This window comes from Cynoglossus semilaevis, chromosome 10, assembly GCF_000523025.1.
Source record: "Cynoglossus semilaevis isolate Cse_v1.0 chromosome 10, Cse_v1.0, whole genome shotgun sequence".
Lineage (NCBI taxonomy): Eukaryota > Metazoa > Chordata > Actinopteri > Pleuronectiformes > Cynoglossidae > Cynoglossus > Cynoglossus semilaevis.
In genome coordinates, this window is record NC_024316.1 from 3566722 (window position 1) to 3579025 (window position 12304).

A 12304-nucleotide genomic window follows, 5' to 3' on the forward strand; every position below is an offset into this window, starting at 1 on the left:
CTTTTTTAAACTATCTACTGCCACCTAGTAGAAATGTATTTATTGTTGTCCCTGTCTGTCAAATTGAAGAAGAAAATGTTCTGTAGCTAAAAACACAAATTTCACGTCCAGTGTCCAACAGAACTCTTGAACATTGACCATGACCTGGATGACTGAGAATCTTTATAGACATAATTCTACACTGCACGCTCGCTGATTTTGGGAAAAAAAAGGGACCTTTTAGAATGAGTAGTAAGACTAAGACTGTTGTGACAAACATATTAACAATAAATTTGACATTTTAGTCTCCTGATATAAGTTATTAGTCACTGCAAAGTTCAATGTGCTTGTCAGTGGACTAATAAAAGTATGCAAAACACTACATTTAAATATAGTAATTGTGTTTTCAATTTTTTTAAGCATTGCCCTGCAACAGTAGCTAAGAAAATTTGGATTTCAGATGTTTAAAAACAGAACTTTATTTTTCGCACAACCATACAAAAATTGCCATAATCACCAAGAAGCCCACATAGAATCACTACAGTCACTCAGCAAATTCTACAGAGCAACACAATGTTGTCTTTAGTAAGAAGAAAAAGAAAACAAACAAAAACAACAACAACAATAATAATACCTAAAAAAGTATAATAAAAATGTTGCGATGAATATCAGAGTTAACTGCTTGTAGTGTGTGTGTGTGTGTGCGCGCGCGCTCGCGTGTCTCTGTCTGTCTGTCTGTCTGTGTTCGGTTAGGAAGATGAAGGAACTGCCATCTGCAGATATGGTATCGTATGTCTTGGGTGCATTTACTGGAAGTTACAGTCCGAGCTCAATGACTCAACATTACTCCGCCTACGTCGTTTCCGTAGAAGTGCAACATACAGACTGGTGGTGGCGTCTTACTTTTATTTTCTCTTTCTACTTCTCTTGCCAAACCCGTGCATATCTCAAACATTTGTCATCCGGTTAAAACACGTGTGCTCTCACGTAGTATACTGAGCATTTGTGCTTAATATTTAGGGAGTCCAGACGCAGGACAATAGGAGCGGTAGGTCACTCACCAAGGAGACACTGTTGACTCGGCATGAACTTGATTGTGATGACAGGAAATAACACACAGTCCTGGCACAGTGCGCGTTAACAGGGAAGTGAAGGAGGCCTTACCCACTCTCTGCTGCTGCTCTTCACAGTTCCCACTGAAAGGTTTCCTGCTCCAAACTACACACACAAAACGTGGTGTTCCCCGGTCAAACCGCGGTTGTTGTCCTTCCTCAGACTGACGGAATAATTTTTCCAGTAAGTGATGGAGGAGGAGAAAGTTCACTAAGACTGGGCCTGTGGCGCACAGCTCACGAGCAGAAGAGGAAGAAGAGACGAGCCAACGGCGCTGATCAATGTTTTGAATCCTCCATTTGTCTGAAGGTGAGAGTGGGTTTGTACTGTGTTCTTTGCATGTTAGAAAATGCGAGCAACACTTCAAGTGTTGCCTTTTAAAGTGGAAGTTAAGAGAAAAGACAGAAGCGGGACCAGGAGTGAAAGAGATAGATAAGCATTTGTTTTGAACCGCTGGTTTTCCCCACACATCGAGATGCGGAGTTATGTAACGTTTACGGCACTTCTCATTGTCTTTTTGCTGTTCCTCAAAGTACACACTGTCGGCTGCCTTAACTGCGACTACTAATCCTACCAATAACATAATATTTTTTAGGCCGTTTAAAGCCGCGGTAAAACATAACCTTTGTCAATCATTTACACAACCATCTGAGGATTGTGTTTTTCTTTTATATCTTGTACGACAGGGTTAGCTGTTGACACTGTAGTCTGCCTGACAAGTGCTGGAGTTATGGGTGGCGTGAAACTTTCTGTTGGTGTCGTTTTATTTAATTTAATGTGAATACAGAGTGTAATACAAAGTCGTTTTACTGCATAATCCAGAGTTTTCCAAAAGACACATAAAGGGCCCAGAATATCTTTTTAAATATAGATTAAAAACACATGCTTTTATACATAGAGGGGATATTTTTTGTGCAACATTTTCAAACATTATTTATACATTTTTAACTTCTGTCTGTCTATTGAGAGTTGTGACCGGAAAAAAATATTTCTAAGTTAGTTTGTTTTGCTTGTAGTGTAGTGTACAGTACTGTGTACTTTTAATATTATATTATATTCTATTGTTAGCCTCACAACATTTGCCAAAATTATATTTTGGTTTATAGATATTGAAATATCTGGGCAACTCTACTATCCAAACACTGTTGATTCAGTGTGCCTTATACAATTTTACATTTGAACTTTAAGTTACAGTTAAAATAACTTAATAATTTTAAAATATGACTTTGGCAGTTATGCTACAGTGCGAAGGTAATGGTAATATTATTATTGTTATTATTGTTGTTGTAGGTCAAATTTCAAAAAGTGGGCGAGCCAAGCAGAAACCACACATGGATTAACATAATAGGGAATAATGTGAATGCACTTACTGAATGTGAGCTCTGAAGTGCATTCACACTGGTCCCACAGCCCGTTTCTTTTCCTGTTTGACGTTTGGCATAAATAAATTGAGCTGAAACATCTGTCGGGGAATCTCCTTGGAGACAGGCAGACAAACACTGAGACTCTTTTTTAGCTCTAACTTTAAGTGAGCAACAAACTAGAGCTGCTTTTTCCCCTCTCTACACAATCTCCTTACTACTGCAGTTTAGATAATCCAGAAATGTCTCAATTTAATAATTTGAGTCATTATCTCACTCATAAACTTATACCTAATGTTATGAGTATCTCCTTAAGAATGACCAAAACTTAGTCTGTGTAAACAGTCTTGACCTCATGTGAACTGAAGGCATTTTTCCTTGAAGGAAGGCTCCTTGGGACATCTATTTTTGTGTTCCAAAAAGGCCACAATTAGATTTATGTAGTGAGATTGCACCAATGATTTTGTTTACATTTGGTTTTCTCGAGGCTCCGCAGTTGTATAACATAATCTGTTTAAGGAATTATCTCATGATGTTTAAAAGGGAGGCTGAAAACCAATTCCTGGTGTTTTTGTTGGTAGTAAAAACTTTGATGTTGACATTTATTTTTTGTCAAGAGCTTTTTCCCCTTTCCTGAGCTCTGATTACCCTGTAATTAATTAGATTTAAAATTTGAATTTTTTCCAAGTGCTAGTTATTATTAAGTTTTAATTGATACCCATGACTCCATAATTTGCATAAAATAGACATTTATACCTATGACCCCTTTTAGAATATTATTATCATTGTAATTGTTGGTTTAAATATTTAAAAATTATAATTTACAATTATTCCATTGTTTATAACAACGTTTTGCTTTGAGAGTGCTGGTAGACAGGTTGAGAGAGGGTCAGTGAAGTTGTACTTTGTCTTTGTGGAATTACAGGAAGTATTTGAATAAGGTTTCCTGGGGGGAGCAGGGAGAAATCGCTGTTACAGTACCAGATTTTTAGGAGTGGCAGATAAGCAGTATGTGAATGTTGTGCAGGGCATGTAAAAGGCCAGTGGGATAGTAATTATGTGTGCCTGATGGGTTGAAGGGAGGTTGACATGTACCATTCTGATTATGGCGCTGGTGGACAGGTGAAGGTTTGCTATGAAGTGAAGAGGAATGAAGGTCAGCTGGTGCAAGACAGAATACCTGTGTAAATGAGAGTGAGGCGATACCTAGGGTCAACCATCCAGAGTAATGGACAGAGCACAGAAGAGGTGAAGAAAAGGGTGGAGGGCTGTGGGTCTGACATTAACAGCAGCTAAGCTTTAAGGTAAGATTTTTAGAACAGTAGTGAACCCTGTTATGATGAATGGTCTATAGACTGTGGATCTGTTTAATAGATAAAAGGTTGAGCTGGAGCGGAGAGTGAGATGAAGATGCTGAGATTTTCACTGGGAGAAAATCAGTGACGGAGAAGGTGGCTCGGTTTGGTGATAGTTAGAGAGGTGACGTTGAGATGTTTTGGATGTGCTAAAGAGAGACAGAGCGAATATATCGGACCAAAGATGTTGAAGATGGAGTTGCCAGCCAAGAGAAGAAGATGTGTGTGGATGTGGTGAAAGAGTACATGGAGATGGATGGTTCAAAAGCAGAGGAGACGGGGTGAGGCTGAGATGGATGTTGTTGTTGTTGTAGTTGTTTCTGTGATCACTCATCACTGATCACCCTAAGACATTATTCTAGCAGCTAAAACATGCAGATGCAACCGCCACATATTGTGAAGTAGAAGAAAGTGGTCTGAGTGATTTCCACTGTGATTGTTCCTGTAATGAGAGGAGAGCCTCTGTTTACTGCTCGACAGGGACCACTCACCATTTCTGCATCTCCAAGACTCGCAGTTTGTATTACAGAGACTCTGTGGTAATTTTATTGAACATTAATCTAATGCATTATATGAACCGGATTTCACTCAATGTACAAGAAAAAGTAGTTCATTCCACATTGCTTTTAAAACAATTACGTTCTTATTTTGCTCTTCTGTGGAGTGTAAAAGCCATCAGAAGTGTTATGTACTCAGTTACAGCTCTAGTGTCCACTCTTTACCATTATCACATCAAGTTGAGTTAAAGTTGAGTTGGTCATGCAATTGGTATTGATCTGTACGTGAATATGCATTTTCTAATCTGCGCATCTGCAGAGACCTAAACCGTAGTTTGGAGTATTAAAATATTTTGCAGTAACAAAATAGTCCAACATGAGACTATATCTGGTAAATAAAGCAGCCTCTGTTTACCTGCTTTGGTTTTCTGAACCATTGCTGTTTTTGTGTCGGTTGAAGTGAATCCCAGACATAACATAACTGCCTATCGGTCTTTCTTGTTTCACGTTAGTAGGAGGTTTTAAACACAATTGTGTACATTTCTGTTTCAGCTGCACAAGTATGACATTGTACAACATGTTTAGTTGCTCCACTCAGTTGATTGGAGCTTGTACAGAACATAAACTGTTCTAATAAGATTTCCTGACTATAACATTTTCTCATGTCTCTGCACGGCTGCAGAATGGCGCAAAATAATGACTACAGCAAACCAGGAATGTAACAACGGTTGACAACAGGATTTTTTTTAACACCTGTGTGTCACAATGCAGTTTTTGTTTTTCTATGAGTGTCCTGTTTAAAGGGGTGCTATCCAACCACGACCAATTTGTAATGCAATTTGTTGCTCCCATTGCTGTGTGCAACTTTGTTCTATCACTAGGAATAAACGTAATGCACATTGTGCTGCAGAGGTAAAACAAATGCTTCTCTTCAACTTGTGGTTTGTGCTCAAGTGTAACAAACACTTTCCCTGTTCACACCTGTCCTGAAATGTTCCTTGTTTGTAATTTGTTCATTTGTTATGAAAGAGGAAATGACAAAAGTGTAGAAAGAAACAGGGGCAGATGATCGACCGCTGATTTACCAGCTCTCATGCTCTTGTACTCATAATTGTATGTTTTATCCTGAAGGCTTGATCATTTCCATTCATTCATTTTCCACCACATATTGCTCTGAGAACATTTAAACCCTATACAGAAAGACTGGCCAGCGAACCAGTCCTCTTCTTGCTGTAAAGTCTAGACAAAGGTTTATTTTAAAAAACAAACAAAAAAACAAGCCGGAAATGGTTGAGTTTACAGTTGAGCCTGAAGGTACTGCAAGAATGAGTTACCAAAACATTATGTTGTAACGTCAGGACTCCTACTGTAAAACTGGTTTCCTTTCTTAAAGACTTTGTTACAGTCAATGGGGAGTTTTATTTTGCTCTTTTAGTGTGGATTAAGGTGGGATCTATAGTAGTAAAGTAGCTACTGTTGATGCCTTTGCCTATAGTTTAGTTCACATGCAACGAAACTGAAACGTATCCTGTTCCATGAAAGAGTTTATTCTTTTTACAGGAGGTTTGATGTGGATCTGCTGCTGCAGGTGACATAGTGTGGTCAGACTGGTTTCATTTGGCACCAGCCTTGAAATAAAAGTGTGCTTTGGATGGGCGAGGTGAACAAACAGAAAAAACTAATTAAGTCTAATTGCACAAAAGTAAACACAATTTCCCAAAATAAAATGTAATTTATAATCCGCCAGCACTGAGATGAGAGATGTTTATAATTCTAATGATCTTTGAATGGATATTGAACACTGTCAGTACAGTGTAGTCTGACACAAACACACTTTGACAGAGTCACTTTGATTTTTTGCAGTCCTGTTTGATCATGACTCAGTGGCAGCACATGTCCCACATAATCCAGATGAGCCTGTCGGATGAGGCCGTCAACAACCTGTATCCTCAGAACGCCTTCCCCATCGAAGTCAGACATTTCTTAGCTGAATGGATCGAGAACCAAAGATGGTAGACGCACACACACACGCACACACACAGACACCTACACATTGGTTGGTATGTTTTAATTTCCTTTTGTTTATGCATGCTTATGCTCACAGGGAGAACTTTGCGTTAGAAAACATGGAGGGAGAGAGCCAGGCACGGGTCCTGTTGGACCAGACTATCAGTCAGCTGCAGTCAATTTCCAAAGAAAATCCTAACGTGGTGGTGAGGATGAAGCTGAAGCAGATCAGCAAGGTCATGGTAAGAGGTCCACATCACTCAGAAAAAAACATAACAATATCAAATTGATAAGTAAATAATCAAAGCAAATCAGTCTTCTAGAATTAACAAAACAGTCATACAATCAAAAGTCAAATATGTTTTTTTTTCACTTCCTTGAAAGCAGTGTCAGAATCCAGTTCTTCCACTTCACTCATTTTCCCCTTCACTCTCATTGTTATTTTTTACTACGTTTTGCGATTGTCAGTCGTCCAAAGTGATGTGTACGTGCTTCACAGGCTGGGTTTCAGCGGGAGCCTCTACAGTTTGCAGTGTTAGTCCGGGACATACTCAGGAGGGAGAGGAGCCTTATCAACACAGTAAGATCATTTTTAACAAACAGTGATTAATATCCTATTGAGAATGATTACCTTAAGTCCTCCATGCACACAATTGTATTGTAGCTTTTGTGTGTCTGAAATGCAGAAACTTTTCAAATTTTCAAACACGTCAATGTCAACGTGGCCTCGTGCTGCGTTCTGTTTTGTCTTTGTCTCTTTTGTCACTGACACTGACACTTTAGCCTCAGCAGATGTCCAGCCCTCAGCAGTATCCATCGCAGTTTGAGACCAGAGAGTCTTCTTTCCCCAACACGCAGGACGTAGACCACCTGGTTTTGAAAGTACTGGAGGTCCAAGACATCCGGCAAAATATGCACCAAATACAGGAAGAACTCAACTGGGACAGACAGAACTTTGAGAGTTTACAAGGTAAAATGCAGAGATATTTAACTCTGTGTTACATTCGTGTACTAATTATTTCTTATTTCTCTTTTTACTGAGCTCACTTAAATGTGTATTTAGGGTTTTGGTTTTTATCAGGTAGGAAATGGAGATGCACCGATCGACCGCCCAGAGATCAAAATTAGTTTTCTTTTTTTTTTTTTCTTGATTTTTCACACATATTGTTGGTTTTGCAGTTAATCATTTTATGTATGCGTTCTATGGCGATGACACTTACAAGCTAACAAATTGGTAACTTGAAAGTACTTTTTCAGTACACTTACAGTGTAATATGCGTAGCAGTAAGATCATCCAATTTAATAATTAACAATCTTATTGTTTTTAGTGGAGGCCGGGAGCTGTTCATTTTTTGGGGAGTTTTTTTGTTGTTTTTTTTAGGAAATTCTACTAAATGTTATATAAAATTACATCTGACAATTGTTTTTGATCCGTTAAACAGTCTGATTGATAACAGTCTGGGGCCCAAAAAGTGTGATTTACTACAGAGTCTCATGAAAGAGAAAATTACATCACTACAAAATGGAGACTGGTCATAAATTAAAACCAGAAGTACCCTCTCATTTCCCCTTTAGCCAAAGTTGTTTTTCACCACAGAATTTCTTAATTACTCAGAGCAGGAAAAGCACTGTTTGATTAATTAAACAAACAGGGTGAGGCTGCATTCCACTTCCACGTCTTTGAATCACCCATTGTTTAAACGCAACCTTTTGGACACAAAAGAAAAAAGTACAATTAAAGCCCCTTCCCTTGGCAGTGGCACATTTTGATTCAGTCCTAAATGAGTTTGTTTGAAAACATTCAACAGTTCCATGACTGTCCCATATCAACCAAACTCTGGGGAAAGTTTTGATTTCTGTTTCAGTTAAAAAAAAAAAGCTTCATGGTTGATATTTCACTCCAGGTTTCACAGGTCCAGATTCACCAGTAGCTGTAGGTCTGGTATCTCCTCTCCAGATCTTGTAAATCAGACATTACGTCCAGATATTCTCTCCACTAGATATGGTTGCAAGATGATTGTCATTCCGACTGTGTGTAGGTGCAAGTTGTATTTCCTGGATTTTAATAAAAATGGTTTATCTCTATATATCCTCTCCATCTGCATGTAAGTCATGAAAGTCTCAGTCTGTTTGTTATGTTTTTTGAACAGGACAAATTCAACAGAATGGACTGGATCCCAGTCAACCAGAAATCCAGAAACTCCAAAACCACATCCAGCAGCTGGAATACAACTTGAATACAGGATCTATGGTGAGCTAACGCTGCTCGTCCTTTTCCCATTTACACCAAAATGTGGTTTGACATAATTCTGTCATCTTTATATCATTGTGCCAATTCTTCAAGTAGTTTTAGATCTTACAGATCATGACAAATATGAGGAATTGTATTTGTGTACTCTCAGATACCAAGTATCACATCAAAATATATCAGTAAAATCTTTTGACGTCGGCTGTTGCAGAAACGTTTACAGCTGCTGCAGGAATGTGTGGACTGCTTGGACCAGTGTCAGGTCAGACTGATCAACAGGCTGAAGGCCTGGCAGTGGGAGCAACACAAGGCCACCATTGGACACCCTTTTGACGAAAACCTCCACCCGCTGCAGACTTGGTAAATGCTCTTTCATCGTAGGCCTGTTGTATCTAACGCACAGACTCTGACTTCTTCCTCTGTGGATTCTTGCATAGCATTATATTTTAATAAGCTCAGCTTTTACAGCCTTCCCCTCAACAACAATGTTAAGCGTTCCATAGCACTCAGCCAGCTGAATAACTCAGTTAGATCTAAATACGATAAGATATGTAGTGAGAGCCATGATCAGATTTGGCAGAGTTGGAGAAGTTAGAACAGAAAGAGAAAAGAATGCAAAAGGGCGGTGGTATATTCAGTGGTAATATATTTAGCAACTACTCTATATCTTTACACTCTTCTGACAGGATCAATAAAACCAGAGCAACACATCATGTTGGTCGTGTCCCAGCAAGTCAGTGGTGATTCATAGATTTATGACTGCACTGCTACAGGGCAGAGAACAAATCGTTTGAGTAAACTTTTGCACAAAAGCTTAAATACCTAACATGGTAATAACAGAACTTATTATTATTATTATTATTATTATTTTAAGAATATTATCCATTCAACTTGATCATGATACCAGTGTAGTAGTAACAGTTTAAATTAATCAAATAATAAAAAGTAAACAAGTCACATAATAGAATAGAACCTCCCATATCTCAAAATAAAATAAAAATGAGAAAAATGTGCTCAGTCTTTTCCTCTAGGTTGACCACATTTGTTTAATCAAATCTAAAAAAGTTGTATTGAAGTTACTTGAAGTTCTTTCACAGTCATTTCTTCATAACACTAATAAGTATACATACAGTTTAAAAAGAGTGGAACTTAGTGATATATTATGCATTGAAAAGTTAAAGGCCAGAATATTTGTTTCTTTCACACACACTTCCTTATTCAGCTGGTTTCGGTGTGAACGCTCTTTCCAGCTCACTCTGCGTCTGCAAATATTTTCATCTTCATAGGTGTGAGCAGCTGCTTGGAGTGAATGGAAAACTAAGACAAGAGCTAATGTTGATGCCAAAACCAGTCCCAGAGCTTCTGGAACAGCTTGGCCAGCTTCTGCAGGTTCTGATCCAGGGGTAACTCAGTCTGATTGTTCTCATTATCATCTTTGTTTGTTTTATGTTAAAGACCTTTGTAATGAAAATAAATACATTTTCTCCCACATAAAATGGAGTCAAAACTACTTTGACACGCTAACCTCTTCTTCTTCGCTGTAACTGCTGTCTCCTGCAGGTCTCTTGTCGTGGAGAAGCAGCCGCCTCAGGTCATTAAAACCCAGTCAAAGTTCTCCACCACTGTGCGATATCTGCTGGGGGAGAAAGTTGCTCCAGGGAAACCCGTGGTGCTGAAGGCGCAGATCATTAATGAACTACAGGCCAGGAACCTGGGCAATGTACCTGGGTGAGTCATGTGTGTATTTATAGTACAACAAGTCAGACTGAGGTCACAGGGTCCCAGCCAGGTTGCCAGGTGGTCAGTGCATTAGCCAGTATACTTTTGTTGTTCAGAGCAAGGTCAAAACAGAACTTTTTTTTAATAGTCTTTTCTTTAAAATGAAGTGGAATATATATAAGTACTCAAAGTATGAATTGTTGTGTTTTCAACATTTCAGAAATAGCATTTTGTGTTTTTTGCAAAAGTATCTGTAGGTTTATTTAACGGTGTCCGCCATTTTGGATCACTGTGTTTCTACGTAAGCCTCTACTGGGTGAACCTGAAGGTCTTCTCTTACATTTTTAATATGAGTTGTGAGACGAAGAATATTCAGTGGACACATTGATATTTTCTTCTTCATATGGTTGAATTTTTCAATTGTTTTTTCATTCACTTATTTTAGCTTTGTTAAATTATGGAGTAACTCAAGTGAAAGATTGTGTCCTGCCCATTTTGTATATTTGCGGCTCCTTTTTTGTTTTTGTTCGGTTTGTCAGCCAACTTTTGTCTATGAATACATTTTAACTACTTTTAGCAGGTTTTGTTTGTTTTAGATTTGATTTTCTTCTTATCTCCAATTTGAAATTACAAATCAACTGTTTTTTATTGTGTTGCCAAAATGTTGCAACCTTATCTAAATCTTGATTCTGTTGCTGCACTCTCAATTGAAAGTGATGTAAAAACCTTTGGTAATATGAATCCATCAAATAAGCTAAACTCATCAATGCTTCCACCTACTGCGATACGAATACAAATTTTGTGGCACACATCCAGCATCTCTGATCAGTCTTAAACACAAACCAGATCTTCTCGAGGCCCTGATGTTGGACCACACAAATGTTTGTAACACGAATAATAGTATAATATCAATAATAGGATAAGAACTGTCTGTGCTATAGATGCCAAGCTAGGTATGAATACCATGCAGGCCTCACAGAGGTATCTAAAACAAAAGGTTTTATTAATGAATTGTGCATTTAAGGGCTACAAAAAGAGATTTTTTTTCCCAAGACTCTCTAGATGTAAGAGCAGTTCTTCAAATTCAGAATTTCTTCACTGCAGTAAAACCATTTGTATGGCAAGCTATTATTTGATGGTGTGGAGTGGATTAAAATGTACTGTCTGTATGCCTGATAGTAAATCCTGAGGAAACTATTTAGTGTTTAAAAGTGTTCTACACAGTCACCCTCCCACACACAGAGGAATGTTGGCAATCAGAGTTGTTTTTCCTGCAGTGATAATGTCGGGGAACTTATCAACAACACAGCCATTCTGGAGCACAACTCTGGCACCAAGAGCACATGTGCCACCTTCAGGAATATGGTATGTTGTAATCCTGATAAATGCGAGTTTCTAGGACTGTTTCACATGTTGTCAGCAGATGTCCTTCTTTTCTGCAGTCCATCAAGAAGATCAAAAGAGCAGACAGGAAGGGATCGGAGTCTGTGACGGAGGAGAAGTTTGCTCTTCTGTTCTCTGCAGAGATCACCATCACTGGCTGTGACACCCCCTACAGGATACAGGTAGAGCTCCTCTCATACTGTGTGACGGTCAAGATGCGACACTGTGCATTTTGACAGTCATCACAGATTCTAGTTAATTGTTAAACTGAACGCTGGGCGTTGTAGCAAACGGAAATGAAGTGAACTTTCTGTGTTGTTGTCTGCAGAGGATCTCACTGCCGTTGGTTGTAATTGTCCATGGAAGTCAAGACAACAACGCCCTGGCCACCATCATATGGGACTGTGCTTTTTCTGAACCTGTAGGCCTCAGTTTGATCTGATTTTTTTTTTTTTTTTATTGCCAGCTGTTGAAAATTGACGAGGACAATTTGCTTGAACCATTGTCTTCGTGAAGAATCGACCTTCGTGAAGGATATATATATACATATGTATATGTATATATATATGTATATACATATGTATATATATATATACATATGTATATTCATATATATATACATATACATATGTATATATATAT

General features: G+C 38.4%; 1 protein-coding gene across 2 annotated transcripts in view; it reads left to right on the forward strand.

Moving 5' to 3' along the window:
- Positions 1–671: 671 nt before the first annotated feature.
- stat6 (signal transducer and activator of transcription 6, interleukin-4 induced) overlaps positions 672–12304 on the forward strand; it is a 15668-nt gene continuing 4035 nt past the window's right edge. Inside the window, exons 1-12 of one of the 2 annotated variants that reach the window (XM_008318207.3) lie at positions 672–1401; positions 6169–6317; positions 6410–6554; positions 6812–6892; positions 7096–7282; positions 8463–8563; positions 8772–8920; positions 9847–9963; positions 10121–10288; positions 11557–11644; positions 11722–11844; positions 11991–12083. In XM_008318207.3, the coding sequence (XP_008316429.1) occupies positions 6181–6317; positions 6410–6554; positions 6812–6892; positions 7096–7282; positions 8463–8563; positions 8772–8920; positions 9847–9963; positions 10121–10288; positions 11557–11644; positions 11722–11844; positions 11991–12083 (1389 nt within the window). In that variant the 5' untranslated portion in view covers positions 672–1401; positions 6169–6180. Of the gene's footprint in view, positions 1402–5941; positions 5966–6168; positions 6318–6409; positions 6555–6811; positions 6893–7095; positions 7283–8462; positions 8564–8771; positions 8921–9846; positions 9964–10120; positions 10289–11556; positions 11645–11721; positions 11845–11990; positions 12084–12304 lie in introns of those variants that run through there. The other variant, XM_025059349.1, reaches the window with a different exon arrangement.